Below are 20,548 nucleotides of genomic sequence, written 5' to 3'. Positions count from 1 at the left end.
GGTGAAAATCTTTGTGATGGAAGTCGGGGCCACTAGAGCGGCATTTTTGTTGTCCTTTAAGAAGTGGGACATGAAAACCCTAGTAGGGCTTTTAACGGAACACCGCTCCTTAAATTACTATATAAGAAAGATGGGGATGGTGGTACCGGTTATATGCAACGAGTGTGAGGAGGAAGAAGAGACGCCCCTGCATTTCACATGCCGGCCGCCTTAGATCTCAGGCGAAGACACCTCGATAAGGTTTTATTTAATGAAGAATCTGCACACTATCTGCCTCTGGAGAATGTTCTCAGATTCGCAAAAGCCTGTGAACGCCGTAGGGGGGATGCCATTGAATAGATGATTTACGGGGATAGTACAATGGGCCCAACAAAGGCCTGAATGCACGGAGCTATGGGTCCCCCATTACACTAAACTAACGTAACTGTGTAATATTTTTCAATAAAAAAAAATTACTGAAAGATGTTCAATGTATGCACTTTAACATGATATAATGATGGTTCAAAAATGGTTCGAACTTTTCTTAAAAATAAAAATGCAAAAATGAAAATTACCTATTTTTTGCGCAACCAATGGGGCTAACCCCTTTAGCGCATACCAACAAACTGTGGAGGACTATTCGTAGGCGTAGTTGACGCGCTATGCTCCATTAAGGGATGAATGGTAATCATATATGACAAGAGTTGTTTTCAGTCGAAGTTGTTCATCACTATAGTAAATGAGACACCTGGCAATAATCACATGGCAGTTATTATGGCCGCCAATCACTCCTAAGTGGGGCATAACGAGTCTACCACGCCTATGCACCATCGTTCAAGGTTCCCTGAAATAGGTTTCAACGCTTTTCAGGATTTCACGAGACACTCGCACTCGTCCTATACGGTTTTACGACAAATGTTCTTGGGACGGGGAACCTACTCTCCAGCCAGCGTAATCAGCAGTGGAATTATTGCCCGTCCTTAATGTGTGATCTACCCATTGCTACATCAGCCTCGTTGGTACATAGCAGTGTACAATTGTGATGCTCCCTAATCTGTACCGGAACCTTGCAATTGGAAATCTTCTCAGAAACCGGCTCCCAGCTGAAAAGGGTGTGCCTTGCGATAGCCGACAGAAACAGCCGACACCGGATTGGCTTTTGCTAGCACTTGGCTTTTCAGAGTATAAAAGCACATTGCTCTGAAAGGGAGAAGATCACTCTCCAGAGTTCCACCATTTTACTTCCCCTAGGCCTAGAATGTCCAGTTTATATCGCTGGAAAGTTGAGAGAGTGAGTATTCTGGGAGTTTTAAATATATTTGCCGGGGAGTATGCGCACATTCCGGAAACCAGTCATAAACTGTTGTCATTAGCCAAAGGTCATTGGCGTAAGGTCAGTCCTTATCGGTGATGCTTTTGATGTTTCAGTTTTTTTTTGAAATTTTGGTAATTGTAGATTGTTAGCCCACAAATTTCTATTCATTTTAGTCGCCTTTTACGACAAGTAGGAAAGACTTGGAGTGTGCTCTTAATCACAATCTCCCATTTTAGGAAAAAACAACGATTCATTGGGAGCTTATATATTATCCAACGATTAGTGCTCCCAATGCAAACTGTGTGATCGTCCACCCTAAAAGCCGTATTGCCAAGGAGTCCAATTGGGAACCAAAATACATTCTGTGGGAGGGAAGGCGATAATCGATGTATTGCCGGAAGTGGTAAATATCCGGAATTCAGAAAGGCGTTAACTGCAAATGAAATTTAATCAAATAAGTGGAAATTGCCATCATAAAAGCGCCCCACAGAAGCTTTAACAGTGTATGAGTCACAGTTTTATCGATTGGGAAGCGATATAGGCATGTGGTTGCCTAGCGATATAATGTGCGATGGGTTAGTCGGTCAGCGGCTCTGTTTGAGAGAAAATAAGCACGGTATGTACAGCTGCTACCCCACCCCATCTGAATTTGAAGATATACTAAACAACACTGTTCTTGACGAAAGGCTATTGAGTAGGAGCTTTAGGGAGGTCAATGCAAAGGGCCGAAGTCTATTTGATTTTTTTTGTAGTTGGACCTAGTTTGACCAACGAAAGTGATGTAAACACCTTTTGGAAAGGTAAATCTAACTCAATCGTCGACTTGCCTTTGTCAGCCCCGTACTGGCGTCTGATATGCCCTGGTATGTCGGCGAAGACTGTACCCACAATGATTACCAGACAATTACTTTCGAACTATAGAGAATGCCAAATCGCAGAAAACTAACATCGGGCTGCACTATAAAAGCATTGTTTGAGCAAACCTTCACAGATGCTTCATTAGATTAAATCAATAAGAGGGATGCCTTGAGCTGATGCGTCTATGCCTTGTAAATGCACATTCGCCATAGATCACGTGATATATTCTCTTGATTAAAATCATGTGGCGATTATTCATTCATTCAAAAAGAAGAGGCAAGAAAGTAGCACTGACACCTCTCAGAGATCTTTAAATGTGACAGCAATTTCCGCTGTGATCAAGCAATAATAAAGTTCTGGGAATGAATTGCATGGCAAATATGGGAAAACTGTTTGGGCGGCTAATCTACAATAAATTGTTACCAACTCTTCAGAGCCAAGGAGACCTTTCAGATCACAAGTATCAACTGGAGATACCGTCTAATTGATTACTGCCTTGGGCGGGAATGTGATTCACTGAAAGGGTAGTATTAAATGTTGCGTCGTCGTGATCATGGATGGCCAATTGGAGCCTAATTCAGAAATCTCTGACGGCGATTGGTATTCTTAGCAATCTCGCTACTATTGTTGGCAGCAATTCAACAGAAAGAAGGTTCTGGTATGGCAATGATAGCGCACCCCAGGGGTACTCTGCTTCCTTGGGCCTCCAATATCTAGAAGATGCTGAGTTATACTCTTACAGCAATAACTGCTGTTAAGGTTTGGTGGGGTAGTTCTGGACTGACGTTTCCAAAGGGAAAATAGAACTTGTTCTTAAGACCAAGCGTTGTTAGAGTAATTACGCTCGCCTTAGAACTGGGAATTATATCAACGTGTCCAACCGGCCATCAAATACTTGGAAGTGGTGATAAATATGAAGTTCAGTTTTGAACCACATGTGTAGTATCATACTGTTGATAGATATCGAAAGTAGGAAGCCATGGTATAATTTAGGGTACTTTTATTCCCAGTTCGGTCCTGATGTATGCCGCCGTAATTTGGAGAAGTCTGAGTCAGATCTTAGCTAATATGCATAAACCCAGTTTGATCTAGAGAAGCAGAACTTTAGAGATTGCCTGCCTACAAGACTATCCCAGATGGTGCAGCACCTCGGGGATGCTGTCGACTGACATCTTTGTTGATGAAATAATAAGCATAAACAAGTCCATGTCTACTTTAACGCAGTTGAAGAACTCCGAAAGAGAAAGATCTATAAATAGTTGAAACGAGCGTTGGGGACGCTCAGGAATTAGTCGGTTGACATACAGACTGATCTTTTGCAAGAGGTTGTTGGCGTCACACGACGTTTATAATAATCTCACCCAGTTTCTCATGAGACCTACAAGATGTTACCAGTCCCTCAGCAAGATTATATTGGACAATTCACCCGTTGTACGTATATATGTATAAGATTCATGGCAGAGAGGAGAAACATTGAGGCGCTAGTATCGAAAAATTTGGTGCCAATGAAGCTGGCACTTTAAGGAGCTTAGGATGAGATCAACTCTATTATCGCATTTATTCAGCGTAAACTTGAAGCTGAGGAGACGAGGAAAACATGATGTACTACTTTATGACTGTTTCAAGCGACAGATGGTGGTTTTATTGGATGAAAATCCAACACACTGGCGCAACTAGACCAGTGTCTTTTCCTACCTCTGTAACGAAAATTAAAAAAAAGTCGGACATACAGGTAGACAGAGCTGATTTTAATAAGTTCTTGATTAGCACAAAACCTTAAAAACCAAGGGCTCACAACAATACTACCCAATAATATATGCGTAGTCAAGGCTATATGTGCACGGCATTGGTTCATGAGGGATTATGCTGTGGAAGTGAACTCATTTCATAACGGGAGAGGGAGAAACCCTTGGACACTTTTTATCAAATTACCTGGTTTTAGCGGGTGACAGAAATTGGACAAGGAGCAGAATTTTCCTTGAAGGCTATCATTTTCTTGTCACCATTTCGTATTTTACACGTGGATCAACGAAGTTTGTGCTTTTAAGATGACGGCAATTAAGCCTGCACAAGGATTTGTAGAGCGGTGATGTAAAACATTCATCCATTTAAAAGAGTTTCAAATCTAGTTTAGAAATAGTAAATGGTGGAGCTAGAAAACAGCGGAATCGGAATTATTTTAATAAATGAAGACGAACCTTTTTAGAAAAGTTATTCAGCATTTTAACGTATAAATTGTGTACCCAGCAATATTTATATATGTATATGGTGGTTGAACAAAGTACATATATTAGAGGAAAGAAAGGACTGGAGAGGAAAAGGCTTTGAAATTATAACATGTCAGTTTCAAGAATGAATGCAAAGAGTATGGGGTGAAACGATGTGAGTACGGTCGAGGTTACCAAACAAACGAACAAATGAACTCCTTTCCCACGCCTTGGTCGATTCAAATTGAAAGTCATTTGATATTCGTGAAAAAAGTAAACTTTCATGAATGCAGTCTAAAATAGAATGTTGGAATAATTATGCAAATATTTCTGAATGTTTGTAAATTTAGCTATAAAATCTTTCAGATTGAATATATGGAAAGATTCCCTTTTTCAGATTTTCACTTCCAAGAAATTTCATTCCCTGCGGACTCTTTAAATTCCACACAGAACATTCGTCCTTTAGGTTGATAACCGAATGGAACCAAATATTGACGTTGTTGAATATTTTAGAGAATTGCTCATCGTAGCGGACTCGCTGGGTTTATACGAGTACAACCATTCGCCTCCCCCAGTAAGGGTAGACAACGTGACAAACTCCATCATTTCGACGAGTATTTTCAATTTCTACTAAATTCCCGCTAACGAGAAGGACTTGTGAAAACTGAGCTGTTAACTAACGTGACAATATTGAAAATGAACAAAACAACAATGAACGAATGTACCTGCATGGTTTCGAAATAAACTGACCTTCTACTTCGTCGTAGCTGTCCTAGGCGGATATTGCGTTCGTCATGCCACCGGACGACGTGGTGGCGTAGAGCAGTCCTTACTTCGGAATTCAGGAAGCAATAAAATAGCGAAACGGAAAATCCCTAGACGGAGAGGAAATTACTTCAGAATCACTTCAAATCAAAAAAGTAATCCCCTTCGGAGGTGTTCTCCGGGGTTCAACCTACATTTTTCCTACAATTCAATAAAGACTAGGAACCTACCTGTGTGCTTAAAAGAACGGACCTGGCAATCGCGAATATATAGCTTCCGACACCCTCGTTGGGCCCTGTTAAGACGACAAGATACGTGATGCCGAATAGGGGGATGAGAACTAAGAGGGCTTTCGCCGCTTTTCTGTACTGACGCGTTTCCACGGTGTTGGCCGAACGAAGTTTTGTAATTAGGACCTGTGGAGGAATAAAGATTGAAAGTGATTGATGACTTTTGGGTTTTTTTTTCAACAAACTTTAAATTTAAAGCCAGAATTGACTGAGATAAGACTATGAAAGACATCTTTGACAAACACTTGTCTACAATGTCTACCCAACGTGTCTTATAACAATGTTTCCCTTTGAATTTAAAATCAATTGAATTCAAGGTAAAGGCTGAAACTCTAATATTATCTTTGACAGAAGAATTTACCAAGTAAACTAATTTAAAGTGTTCACGAAAGCTTTACACAAAACCAGATTCCAAACAAACACTTCTTCCGCAGAACTCCAGTTTTATCTCCGAAAATCCACTCAATTACCGAACTCCTACTTGGAATCCAAAAGTAGTGCAACCGCAGCAAATTATCATAATGAATTGAGAAGTAATTAACGAAAGATGTTCGGAGAAGTGTGAAAACAGAATGTTCACAAGTTCCTCGTGGAGTGCTTGCTAGAAAGATGTTAATGATAGACGACACACTATTTAAGGATACGTACCCACATTATTCGCAATAAGAAAATTAAGTTTATGATGAGCACCGTACACGCAGGTCCCTGGAAGATCCAATCAACTGGAGTGTCATGCATCCATGGACACTCAATATTTAGCTGGGCCAGACAAGCAAAAGAAAACATAGAAACGTTTTAACAAAGGACGAAAATACATCTATTCATATCAAGCTGTTAGTTGATGTCATTTACTGTTAATGCCACTCAATGGTATTGTTACCTTCTCAGACGAAAACTGTGCTGTGGTTAATCCTTTTGCAATTACCCAAATGAATACAAACACAGCAGGACCACCTGAAAGTATATAAAATAGATTAGTTTCGGTAGATTGATATCCATCTTGGAGTAATGAGTGTGTCGTTTGTGCTGTAATTTGAAATAATCTTGATATGACCTACTTCAGAGCGTAGGGTATGTCCTTTTTCATTAGATAAATGGCAGAACCAATTATGGCAGGATTGCTATTATTGTATTGTTATGGCATTTCTCAGGGTTTAATGTCGAGACTGTTTTTCTGTGTGTTGGTCTACTTGAAAGAAATCTTGACAAGCACAATTTTGAAAATTGCAAGGTGCGCGGGTAATGTACATATTTTCATAACTTGACAGATTTTCCTTTCTCTTCCAGCCTTAACATAAGTTTCAGTTGTCCATAAAAATAGTTTTATGGGAAATTCAAAGCTTATTCCAAAGCTGAAACCGAAAGCCGAGTAACTTCTCCTGTACTATGGAGGACCCAAAAATAATCGGTTTTTTGCTATACGGAATTTCATCAAAATCAATTTCAAAAATCAAAATTCCTTCGTCCTGTACCACACACTGTCAAATAGATGCACCTGCCTATTTTCCAGAGGTGCGCTGGTATCGTCCAGCGCCCGTTACGAAACTGTTTAGACCACTTCACCCATCTGAACGAGTCCCTTTCAGACTTTTCTATATTCTTGTAGCAGATGAAAGACACACGGAGTTAGGTCCGCTGAATGTGGAAATTAGGGAAGGGCAGAGTACCTCTGAGAGGCCAACTAGCGATTCACTCATAAGGCCCCGTTTGTAGGGGCATTCACGTGATGAAGGGACCCATCCCCTGATGGCTCAAATTCCGGGTGTTTCATTCGCGCATTGTATGGTAGACGTCCTAAAAGTACCAAATAAAGCTGCTGCAGTTTAGCCAAGAAAAAAAACTCTCTGCGCAATATCAACATCAGAAAAGATAAAGATCTTCGTTTTGACATTCGATCTCATTAGTCTTACTTTTTTTCGATCGGGGGAGTTGGGAGTCTTCCGCTGATTTGAGACTTGCTTGGTTCTGTGTCATATCTGGAGCGCCAACTTTTATGACTTGCGGTGACTTTGAACAAAAAGTTTGGATCACTTTGTATCTATTTTTCCGAAATGTGGCTCAAAGTTAATCGTTTATTTTTTGATTCAGCTTGTAAAGGCATTCAACAAATTTAGTAGTTACATATTTCATTTCATTCATGAGCTCCAACTAGTTTTTTACGTCGATCGTTAAACGACAAACCTCGTGGCTGTTTTTGTCTGACTTTTTCAAAATTTTGAGATGATGAAGGGCACCTCGATGTATGTTCCAACGCTAAATCACCCCCCGGAGGCTTTAAAGCAATCAGGCATTTGGTAAGCCTCCATTGCCGATTTTTCAAATAGCAAACCAATTTTAAACACACTTTTTGTTCTTGTGAATTTTCCATAATTTCTTCGCAGGCGGAATGCATTCTGAATTCTCGAGAAGTAGACCGGCATTCTGGGTTCCTCGATTGGAGCCCCATTTCCGGACGCTTCGGATTATGAAGGACGATCTTCGATTTGATAAGGTTATCGCAAGTTGGACTCGGAAATTTTGGGGCAGGTATCAGACATCGTTCAGCCTCATCCGTCCCTTCCTCACCAGGAAATTTGATACGTTTAAGGGGAGAATCATTGGGCGCGTTCACCGCACAAAAAATCTGTAGTTGCTAACCGGTCTCATGATGGGGGATCAGAAGCTGCTCCAGCTCTTTTGCGCGATGCAATTGGATGTTACGAATCGACTGACCAAGAACTTCCTGAAGATACGACGGATCTAGCTAAGCTGTCGAAAATTGCAGATCAGATACTTCACATGGGAGAACCCCGTGGGATATCTGCCGTTTCGCCCCCACCATAGCCTTCTCAAATCGATATTAAGGAGAAACTAACAAGTATACGGAGGCCGAACAAGTTCCACCGCAGCAAATCATTCAGTGAGCCAGTCAGAGGATAAGAGCAAAACAGCCTTCGTGGTGCTTTTATCACAATGCGTTTGGATTGGAACCGATCAAAAAAGGGACTAGTTCGAGTGCTGTCAAATTCAGCAGTTGGCAGCAAATCATCATCTTAAACTTTTGATACTGGCGTTAACCTATCTGTCAACTCGAGGAAAAATCAGCCTTACAAATGCCAATAAGTATGATTTCTATTGTACGCCATCAATAGCACCAGCATTGGTACACCGAGCCGACCCCGCTCGTGAACGGGACCAAGGGTAAAGAAAAAGAACATCGACCAGCATCGATATGTACGATCTGCAAACGTTAACATTCGATATAGGAATTCGCCAGATTCTTGACTGTTGGAATATAACTTGGTTTTTAAGTATTCCCAAAAGAAAAAGTCAGGTGGAGTCAAATCAGGTGAGCGTGGTGGCCACTCAAACTCAATTGTGTGAGGAACATTACCTTCAATAAATCCATTGTTTCACCAGCAGCTTGGTATATTGCGCCATTCTGTTGAAACTAGCAATCATTCGTGCCATTTCCATCCAGCTCAGATGCCAATAAACCGCGGGTGATTGTTGTATATTCCGATCTGCTGCCCGTTACTAACAGTAATAATCGTTGGGGTGACAATCCAATTGGATCAGGGACTTGAAGTGTACAGGATTATAGTACACTGTAAAAAGTAATGTGGTCAGCATTTTGCTCATCATCATCATCAACGGCGCAACAACCGGTATCCGGTCTAGGCCTGGCTTAATAAGGAACTCCAGACATCCCGGTTTTGCGCCGAGGTCCACCAAATCGATATCCCTAAAAGCTGTCTGGCATCCTGACCTACGCCATCGCTTCATCTTAGGCAGGGTCTTCCTCGTCTTCTTTTTTTACCATAGATATTGCCCTTATAGACTTTCCGGGCTGGATCATCCTCATCCATACGGATCAAGTAACCCGCCCACCGTAACCTATTGAGCCGGAGTTTATCCACAACCTGATGGTCATGGTATCGCTCATAGATTTCGTCATTGTGTAGGCTACGGAATCGTCCATCCTCATGTAGGGGGTCAAAAATTCTTCGGAGGATTCTTCTCTCGAACGCGACCAAGAGTTCGCAATTCTTCTTGGTAAGAACCCAAGTCTCCGAGGAATACATGAGGACCGGCAAGATCATAGTCTTGTACAGTAAGAGCTTTGACCTTATGGAGAGACGTTTCGAGCGGAACAATTTTTATAAACCGAAATAGGCTCTTTTGGCTGACAACAACTGTTCGCGGATTTCATCATCGTAGTTGTTATCGGTTGTGATTTTCGACCCTAGATAGGAGAAATTATTAATATGCTCGCTTGTGATTATTACCCTGAAATCACTCACATTCACAGCTGGGTCGACTGGTATCCGATGTCAGGTTACGATACAAATCCCACTGCCACCGGTAAGATTTGAATCATGACCTTCGGTACGACAGTCTAGTGCTCTGACTACTAAGCTGCATATTCCATAATGTCTAGACTGGAATGATACGGCTCCATGACAACTGACGACCCAAAATAATGGCCAAAAAATTAATCAAATTTCTATATAAGGCTTTGCCACATCCACCATATTCACCTGATTTTTTGCCAACGAACTATAACTTTTTAAACATCTGGACCACTTTTTGGTAGAAAAACAATTTAGTGTGTATGAAGTTACCATGAAAATTATACTGACGGATTTTTTAACACTAGAAAGTCGAACTTCTGGTCTTGTATTACGTTTGGCGGAAGTGTCTCCCGTTGGCGCTCATTTTGACTAACATAATCAATTTTCGCGAGAGTTACAGTTTTACTACAACACTACAATTTTTAATGCAACAACCTAATCTTTTTTGCTGCGATTGTCAATGGTATACAAGCTCCTTCATTCTCCATTATCAACTTTGATTACGCCACTCCTAGACTTGTGCGCCATCCTAACATTGCGAATTTCAATGCAAGAGATAGTCAGCAATAGAAATGTAGTATTTGCGATCTCTTTACTGCCATTTCCGCTCTTTAATCGAAACGCCCGTGTGTCTATATAATGTTCCTTTTTAAATTGTCATAGGTTAAGGTCCGCCTTATGAGTTGGGACTTAAGAATATACCCAAAGCCTTCCCTGCTTGCCGTAAGAGACAACAAAAAGGTATAGAAATTTGTGGGCTAGCAATCTACAAAATTTTGGCTACCGAAACCGGACTATGATTGGTTTCTGGAATATGCATACACTCCTTGACAACCTCAGCGAGAGTCAGAATGCTCGCTTTCTCCAACTGGAACAGGAATTCCAGCGATATAAACTGACAATTTTGGGCCTAAGTGAAATAATATGTAAGATGGTGGGACTCTAGAAAGTATTCCCCCCTCTTGCGGCAATGTGCTTTTGTACTCTGGAAAGCCAAGTGGAAGCAGATGCGTCGGGTTGCTTCTAAAGGCTACCGCTCACCAGCTGCAGCTCTCTTGACCTGGGAGCTGGTTTCTGACAGGCTCCTGACTGCAATAATTTGGTCCAGGTTAAGGGGCATCACAATTGTATAATGCTAGGCACCTATGGAGACTTCCGATACAGTGGAGGAGGATGCTTTCTATGAGCAATTAAGCCTGGTTCATAGGCGGCTTCCTAAAAAGTGACATTGTAATCATTATGGGTGATCTGAATGCCAAGATGGGATCTGACACCACGGAATACGGTCTTGGCGACCGTAACGATAATAGTGGGAGGTTCGTGGATTTCTGCAACTTCCACCGTCTCGTCATTGGTGGCACATCGTTCGAGCAGAGAGCTTGTCATAAGGTTAGTTGTGTTCCAACTGACCAACACCGTACGAGCAATCAGATCAACCACCACATCAACAGTAGATTTTAGAGTATTCCCGTAGATGTGCGTAACAAGAAACCGTTGGCATCGGTCTCGGAATTGATCTAAAGGTCGCTTATTTTCGTTTGGGTATTGCGCCCGCCAGTTCCCGCAGAGTTGGGGAGCTGCGACCCCCTAAGTTTAATATCGATCGCTTGTGCGACCCAGCTGTCGCTTGACAGTGGGAGAGCTATTTTGCTGATCGAACAACAAATCTATAGAGTAACCCGCCCGAGAATATCGATGAGCAATGGACCGCCAAAAGTGCTTTTTTCTCGGGTGCTACACAGGTCATCGGCCACGTCCCGAAGGGGCGTCGTAAGATTTGACGGTTCGCGGAGTCGTGAAAGCGAATCGGTGGACGGAAGAGTTAGAAGGCTCTAATGATCGCTGCGAGTGATCGCAGACATGAAGCGCACGAAATACGATAAGGAGCGAATTCAGGAGAAGTTCAGCGTAGTGTACGTCGAGACAAGAGAGATTTGCTATTATGCTAGTGAGAAAAGCGGAGGATGCCACAGATCGCCATGATTTCAATTTTTCGATAGTCCTGTGAAGGATGCCAAAGATCGGCTTCCCCTCCACGATGATGAACCTCCAAGCATAAGACAAATCATTTCGGCTATCAATGCGCTCAAATGGAGTAAAACCGCTGGATTTGACAGTATCCCCGCAGAATTATTTATCGCTGCGCCCGCAGTTACTGCAGATTCGATATCCCCTCATACGAGAATCTTGAGAATTTGGGACCTTTCCCAGAGAGTGGAAGAGGGGAAAGATTGTTAAGATTCTAAAAAACAGGCACACAAAGACAATAGCTAAAATAGTCCTGGAACGCATCAAAGAACATCCCGAAAGCTTGATCGACGGAGAACAGGTTGGTTTCCACTTCGGATCCTCTTGAATTGACCACATCAATATCTTACAAATCACTTTGGAACAGTGCGTAAATCTTCGATGTGCTAGTTCTTCATTGATTTCGAGGAAGTTTTCGATAGCGTGAAGGCAGAGTGCATTTGGAGTGCTCTACGCAGAAGCGGAAGCTAATAGTTATTATCAGAGTAACATATGATGGCGCAAAATGTCGCGTGCCGCACCAAAGTAAAATCTCTGAAGATTTTGGGGTCCAAAGCGAAGTCCGTAAGGATTGCATCTCTGGCCGATATTATTTTTTTTTGTTATCGGTGACGTTCTTCATCCTGCTTTGTCCGGAGGACGTGGAGAAATTATATGGACGATGACATCTTCCAAAAAACACCTGGACTCATCGGGTCATGACCAAATGACTTTGGATTTCTAAGGAGAGGCAAGTAGTGTGGGACTGGAGATAAACGCCAACAAAACTAAGGTTCTCAGTCTGACGAGTCAACGAAATCTCCACATCTGCATTAATTCAATTTGTATATTTAGGTAGTGTGGTTTCTTCGGACTGTGCACCGAACTAGATGTTGCCCGACCCATTAACAGCGCTAGATTCACTTTCGCTGCCTGTATAAAATCTGGAAATGTAGTTATCTCAACATCACGATCAAGTTGAGACTGTTCGACGCTATTGTTCTTTCTGTGTTGCTATATGGAAGTGGCACATAGACGGTGAATTCTACTGTTACTCAAAAGTTTCAAGCTTTCGTCAATACTTGTCTGTGTCGTATCATCGGAGTACCCTGGCCAGACACTCTCGCAAATGAAGAATTTAGTCGACGCACAGGCTTGGCACTCGTTTGCGATGTGATCGGAAGACGGAAGTGGCAGTAGATAGGTTACACATCAAGAAGGGACGACATATTCATTGCGGGTTATGTCATGCAATGGAATCCACTCTCTGAAGATGGCCGACAATTGGGTCGCCCCAAAAGCACTTGGCACCAAACAGTAGAGGAAGAGTGCGACCGTCTCGGGAAGTCGTGTGGGGGGAGGGGCTGAAGCGAATTTCAGGTAATTGCGAGCGATAGTGCGTAGGTGTGGTTGATGTGCTGTACCCCTCCAACGGGCGAAGAGCAACCATATAAGGTATCCCGCTGACGCATTGCAGACGGAAGTTGATAAAATTCTGGAACTTTCTAGTGATAATGGAACTTAAATTTAACGTTTTCATTATAGCAGTACAGGAAGAACATTGAGAATTGGAATAGGATGCCTTCGACTTGATGTTGGTGGTGGTATATGCAACTGCAGTTCTCACAGTGAAGGCGGTTTGGGCCTATTAATTAGCCGAGCATGACGAAAGCAATGTTGATATCTTCTTAGATGAACGTCATTATTTGAACGTAAGTGACAGCGGGTAAATACACTAGATCTTAGATATTGCAATAAAGTTTTTGAAGTCTAGCGTAAGGTATGTCTTCTGGTATTAATAATAATCATTGGCAGGACAATCCAATTGGATCAGGGCCTTGAAATATGTAAGAGCACTTCATTCAAGATCGTAACGGTACACTGCAGAATTACGGAGCCCTGTAGGAGGCAATGTGGTCAGTATTGCGCACGTGATTATTACCCTGATTTCACTCAAGTGCTCATTTGCAATTGAGTTGACTTACATCCGACATCCAGTCACGATACAAATCCCTCTGCCACCAGTGAGGGTTATACCGCGACCTTCCGTAGAGCGCTCTAACCGCTGAGCCATCCGGACAATGTGCGTATTGATGAAACTAAATGTCATGTTGCGTTGGCCAGGTAAGTAGTCTTGTTTTTCCGGAGGATGTGGATCAGTTTTTAATAGCATCTTGCCTTAAATACATACCTTAACCACGTGAGTAATTTCTATTGTTAGCAGGTGCTGGTTTTTTGAGGACACACTCAAAGCTACTTTATCGGCGACTTACCTCTTTTATTACCAACCCCCCAAGGTAAATGCCAACGCATTTTTGCATATAGCGAGCTTCCCTTCTGGGTATCTGTCTTGTTTCTTAAATTAGCTTTGAGAATGTCAGGCGTAAAATAACGATCACCTATATTTTTCTAGCTTTATGGTATTCGTTAAAGATTTTCTGTGGCTTACCGTGTGAAGTATGCTGCGATATTGAAATGTGGTCTAAAAACAATTCATTCTTGAGTCCTAGTTTTAAAAGCTGGGATCACAGTTGCTGACGGTCACAGGGAGGAACACAGTGCCCAAAGTGATAATTATGCGTAATTGTGAAAGTTATCCTATTTTTGGTGACCGAAAAACCTCTGGAAGGAAAGGAATTTTTGCTTCCTCCCTCTGTATCGGTGTGGGGACATTTTGACAAGGCTTAGTGGTGTTAAATTCCATCGTTCCGTGTTGTTTTCCTTCAGTGAGTGTTTGTTTCTTACATAACAAGGGTGTTGTTTTCCTTTCTGTCACTTATAATTATCATTAACCACTTCAATAAGCACAAGAAAACGTCCGTTCCTTAGGGCGTCTTCATAATTTTTCACCTGGCGTAAAATGTGGGAACAGGCATTCGCTCTTATGGATATGTGTACGTACTCGTATGTCCGTAGATATATTATTTGATATGTTGAAGGAGGATACTTTCGTAGGTGGGGAAATTATTTTATTTATTTTATAAAAAGTGTAGTGATGCATGCTATCGACTATATGCCCTGACTGCAGTGAAATACGTTATAAGGGGGTGTTCAATCAGCGAACAAAATACATTTTCCATGTAATTTTAAACAAACAATACGAGTGTGCTCGGGGAATTCAGAAAAAGCGGTGAGTCAACTTGTGCTTACCCCAGCCAATTATAGCGTATATTGTGAACCGTATGTTGTCTCCTGAGAACGTTTTCACCACCAGCATATAGAGGTAAAGTCCTGTAAAGGCAAAATGCGCATTATAGTAGAGAAACTCTTGGCTATGTTTGTAAGGATATGCGAGAATGTAGGAATATATAATATACTATATGTTAGTTCATGTTACACACGCTAATGATCCACTACAAAAACTTCATACACTCTCGACTACCCTCCGACGTGACACGTCTTTGAAACCCTATCTCTTACCTTCTACGAGCATCCAAAAAAAGTTTGTCAGGCTAAAATAGTGAAATAGTGTTACAAGGATAATGCAACCCCCAAGGCCAGTACGAATGGATATCTGTGGAGAGGAAAAAAGAAAAGTAATGTTTGTGAAAAATTTAGATGGATATTTTTACGACTATTTGAACATTGCTGAGCATTTAGGATTAATGATGTCTGAAAGGTTTTAGCCAAGCATACATGATTGATGTGCTAGGGTTTGAGAGAGACAAGAGCAGTGCTCAGAATATTAGATTAGGATCTATCTGGGGTGAAAAAGTTGGTGTTCTGATGTGTAGTAACTTCCTAAAAGTTGGAAAAGGTTAGTTTTCAGTATCTTTCAGCAAAAAATTAAGGAAGTTGTTGGGTTCAACATGTAATTTAGATGTTTTCCGAATTGGACAGCTTAAATATGTATCAGTGAATAGAAGCGCCTAGTAGAACTTGTGCCTGTGAAACGGTAGCTGATTATGGGTATTTTTAAATAAAACCTGAAACTAAGGCATTGTAAGCAGCTCAAACTTGATGGTCGTATTCAGTTGATTTAAATTATTATTAACAATGCATCTTGAATGTTGATGTTCCTCTTGATTGCTTTGATTGCTAGGATAGCTTCATATGATCTACGTTACCTTAGCCTTCATACTATGGTCGAATTCTTCTTTCTGAAGATGTTACGGTTACTCAGTGAGTCCTTTTGGGATTAAACAGAAGGAGTATCGCCAAAGCTGCTTTTCTATTGTGAGCTGTATTTGCAGACCCATTTTTCGGGTTATCCCCCTCTGGTATCAAAATTTAAACATTTCCGCGTTCTTTATTTTCTATGGAAAATTACTTTACTGTCATTGGTTTTTCAGTGATATTTAGTTACTTTTTACGATGCAATCAGCCTGGCTTACCAATTTTTTGTGAGAGCACTACTCATTTGACAATGCCTTGCTTTTACCTCCTTCCATGGGTCAGTCTAAGAATTTAGTGCTTCTATCGTACACATATGACATTTAGTCTGCCAAGATGATGATAGACATCATTTGGAAAATGATGTGTCGACGAGGCAGCATCATTCGCGGTTCCCTGAAAGGTTTCCACCTCCCTCTAAACTTCTCGAGATGCTGACATTCCTCCTCTACTATTCTGCGCCAAGTGACCTTGGGGCGACTCACTTGTGGCCCATCTTAGGATCATCTACACCCTGCAGTGTAGTCAGCAATGCAATTGTCGCCCCTCCTTAATGCGTGACCTTCTGATCACAATGCGCACGAGTTCCAGACGCAGACCTAGTTCTTCGTTTGAGATAATATCAGGCTTTGATGGTGTTTACGAAGGCTTGGAGAGCTTGAGTAACAATGGAGTTCACCTTTCATGTGCTACTCGAATATAGCAACACAAAAACAACAGTAGCACACAACATTCTCAAATTGATCTTGGTGGTGGTGAGATAACTGCATTTCCATATTTTAGATAGGGCAGCGAAAACGGATATAACGCTGTTAATGGGTTAGGTAACATCCAGTTCGGTACCACTGTCGGCAGACAACATGATTTCTAGATATATAAATGAATCGATACCTCTGATGCTTTGTAGATAGAGTACTGTGACCCATCAGACTGACAATCTTAGTTTTTTTTATGTTTATCTTCAGTCCAACTCTACGAGCCCCTCTTTCCAAACCCAGAGCCATTTGACTAAAGTCCATAACTGCTAAGAGAGCAAACAGAAGTCATCAGTGTAGCCGAGGCGTTCGAGGAAAGATGCATAGCCCATTAAGTCCATTCCTCTACGTCTCCTGGCATGGCAGGATGAAGAACGTCACCGATAACAAGAAGAAGTAAAATCGACCACAGGATGTAACTCTAGCGGGCTCCGGTTTGGATCGCAAAATCATCTGAGATTTTACCTTGGTGCTGCACGTGACATTTTACGCCATCGTATGTTGCTCTGATAGTTGCTATTAGTTTCTCAGGAATGCCCCTCCTGCCTAAAGCACTCCAGATACACTTACTGCTCACACTATCGAAAGCTTTTTCCAAATCAATGAAGAGCTGGTGGAGCGGAGATCTGAACTGCGTTCACTGCCTCAAAGCTATACATAGGGCGCTTATGTGGTCAATGCAAAAGGATCCATAACGGGAACCGGACTGCTCCCTGTCGATCAAGCTTCCGAGATATCTTCTGATACGTTGCAGGAGTATTTTAGCTATTATCTTTACAAAGCAGGGAGCCCGTAGATACCCCTAAATATGTCACACTCAAAACGGGCACCCTTTTTCGGAATTTTAACGATCATGCCTTTTCTCTACTATCTAGGAAAGGTCTTGGATACCCAAGATTTCCGTACGTGGGGGTAGCAGATCTACAGTAACTGCGGGCGAAGCGATAAATAACTCTGGGAGAAGACCGTCAAGCCCAGCAGCTTTAATCCGTTTGATTGCTTTGATGGTCGAAATTATTTCTCTTCTGCTTAGAGAACAGTCCGTATCCGTATAGTATGGTGACTAGTCATTTCATCCACAAGAGGAGGAACATTACCGGATATGATATGGTTAAGAACCAAGGTGAAGTGTTCTCTCAAACTCTTCAGTTAATCGTCATCGTGGATGAGAAGCCGACCCTTGACGTGCTTCACGGGCCCATCGAAAGATTTTGCGACCACATGATAGCAGTATTCACTTCTGAAATCATAACAAATTCTCTCCTAAAATCTAAATAAAATACGATTGACTTTTTCTTGAAATGGGATATATATGCCTTTCCTCAGTACCTGATCAACTAAGTCATTAATTGCTATTCTGATCTCTAAATATATTATTATATTAAGTTATGAAAGAACTAAAGGAAAAAGCGTTATTTTATTTAAAACCAGACAAAGGAAATGCGTAATAGTGTAGGAAATGCGTAATAGTGGAGAAGACGGCATTGTTCGGGCGGAAAAAGTATTAAAGAAATGCCGCCACATAACTGACAATCTAACCAAACTTTGGATGCCAACCCCACCTTGTACTGCCAGGAATAAAGGGTCTACCAAAGATCCACAAAGCCGGCAACGAATTCCGGGAAATTATAAAGCCATAAACTCACCCACACAAAATATCGCCAAGTGGTTGTTGAATGAGTCTAAGTAACTAGGAGGACTACCCGCTGTAAAAGTCATCAGGAATAGAGAGGACCTCATATGAAAACAGACAAACAGACAAACATTGAACCGATTTTAATAAGGTTTAATAACTTTAAAAACGAACTCCCTGTCCTTGCTCTTATGAGCTTCCGGTAGCAGTGACCAACAGCACTTCCAATATTAGAGACTGTAATCTCCAAGCTGCTATTGTTCCGATTTCGTCGGACCGTTTGCGTATATTTCACCATCCCAACTTTGACATCTCATCTAAAAATAATTCCAACTGGAGTCTCCCGCCGCTGACTCGCCTCACGCCGTTGCTTCCTCATTTTCCTTGTCTGTCATAGAAAAGAAATTATTCCATTACCTCGACGTTCGATGTGACTGCATTGCCAAAAACCCACGTTCTCTCTTTGTTCTCCCATGCCCATCAGCTGTCTGTCGATCAGCCGGTCCGCCAGAGTCCATGTTGCCAGCAACATACTCAGTAGCGTTGCCGAATGCAGCAGATCATGCCTCTCTGTCACGATCAATTTGCTCGAAGGCATTTAATAATATGCAATATGCGCCGAAATGTAAGACAATTGCAATGCAATTAATCCCGAAAAAGGCGATTGAAATCCCCCTCTCGTCGCGAAGCCGCTGCCACTATATGAAATCTGGGCCTCAAAATACATACCATTCCGATATCTGCACAAATAAAGTTAATAATAGTACATCACCGTGTTTTATAATAGAAATTTACCGGAAAACCCTCCTTAACTTCATCCCAGAAGTACAAGATTTGAAATCGGCAAAATGAAGCTGAAGTCATCATTATATATATAAAGTGAACTTATATGAACGGCGGGGTCCATGGGGACATTTTAGCTTCAATTTCTTGCCTTTTTTTGTTATTTGCATATCAGTGTCAATTACTCGAGGTAGACATGTGTATGGATATGTAAGTGATAATAAAGCTTGCGGGTACCTGGTTTCCAGCGGTTTTTAATTTGTGTACATAACATATATATGTACGCTTTTGTGCAAGGAGTGAGGTGGAAATGCGTTAGATCAATTTCCATGTGCACATATATATGTATGCAGCGTCATTCGGTAATAGACAATGTTTGTCTATTTAGAATGAGCACAGTATTTATGTCGTTGTAGTTTGGCAAAATATGACGGAATATTTTGCATACTTAGCTATGTCTTTCTTTTTTTTCAGCCTTCGGTTCGGCTCGTTGTTAGCGCAAATTACGTGACCATACCATCGAGGACACCTCGCTCGCACTTTTTCCATGATCGGTGCAAATCCATATCGATCGCGAAGATCCTCATTTCGGATGTAATCAAACCGTGTCAGGCCACTATGTACGAACAGACAATCGTGTATAGAGACTTTCTCATATAAGATGAACATAAAACCTTTATACTCGAAGCGCCCAACTTCCCGTATCCCGACTTGTTTTTAAAACCTTATTAAAATCGGTTTTTGGCGGTCAAAGTGTGGTATAGGTCCCAGGGCGAAACGTGGATTGGTACCCACGATGGAGCATAAAACTTAGGAAACGCCTGCTGAACCAACACCAACAGCTCTACTACCAAACCCTATCTCCATCTCCACGTCGTGATCGCTGGGACTTCTTTCTTCATGAAAAACTGCAGACGGAGAAGGATGATGGCGAGTTTCCCGCGCCTAAAAACGGGACAAAATGTACCAACTGGTCCTCCAGGTTGGGGGTTGGGTAGGGCTGACAACCCTACACGGAAAACCGGTGTTACGAAGCCACGGAACGAGCCTCTGACCGGATGGATTTCAAAACAATGAACCCTGCAAGGACATAGAACGTGCGCTTCCTGTACAGATCGAATGCTGCTGAGCAGCTAGCCGATACCCAATACAAGGTTGATGTAACAGCGTTGCGAGAGATGCGATGGACAGGGACCGTTTCTTGGAGAAGAGTCGCTACACCATATATTATAGCGGCCGTCCAGTAAACCATGTGTTGTGTGTAGTCAGCCAAAAAATGAAACCTGCTGTTATCGGCTTTGAAAATATAAGCTAAAAGCTATGCACTCTGCGTTTGCGAGGCAAGTTTACAAATATAAGCCTAATAAATGTTCACGTCCCTACAGAGGAGACTGCAGAATCGGAGAAGGATACCTCCTACGAGGCAGTTGAGCGGACCCTCGAAGCCTGTCCCAAGTATGATATCAAAATCATACTTGGAGATTTCAACAGTGAAGTTGAGACGGAGCC

At 41.9% G+C, this 20,548-nt stretch overlaps 1 protein-coding gene across 4 annotated transcripts in view; it reads right to left on the bottom strand.

Moving 5' to 3' along the window:
• Nucleotides 1-20,548, bottom strand: part of LOC119646766 (diuretic hormone receptor) — a 159,791-nt gene that overhangs the window by 38,694 nt on the left and 100,549 nt on the right. For all 4 annotated transcript variants that reach the window (XM_038047345.1, XM_038047346.1, XM_038047348.1 and 1 more), the window contains exons 5-10: nt 15,176-15,269; nt 14,906-14,986; nt 6,295-6,368; nt 6,063-6,173; nt 5,355-5,540; nt 5,110-5,234 (exon numbers count right to left, since the gene is read on the bottom strand). In XM_038047345.1, coding sequence (XP_037903273.1) covers nt 5,110-5,234; nt 5,355-5,540; nt 6,063-6,173; nt 6,295-6,368; nt 14,906-14,986; nt 15,176-15,269 — 671 coding nt within the window. The remainder of the gene's footprint in view (nt 1-5,109; nt 5,235-5,354; nt 5,541-6,062; nt 6,174-6,294; nt 6,369-14,905; nt 14,987-15,175; nt 15,270-20,548) is intronic.

Source organism: Hermetia illucens, chromosome 1 (genome assembly GCF_905115235.1).
Source record: "Hermetia illucens chromosome 1, iHerIll2.2.curated.20191125, whole genome shotgun sequence".
NCBI lineage: Eukaryota > Metazoa > Arthropoda > Insecta > Diptera > Stratiomyidae > Hermetia > Hermetia illucens.
This window is presented reverse-complemented; position numbering and strand designations above follow the sequence as displayed.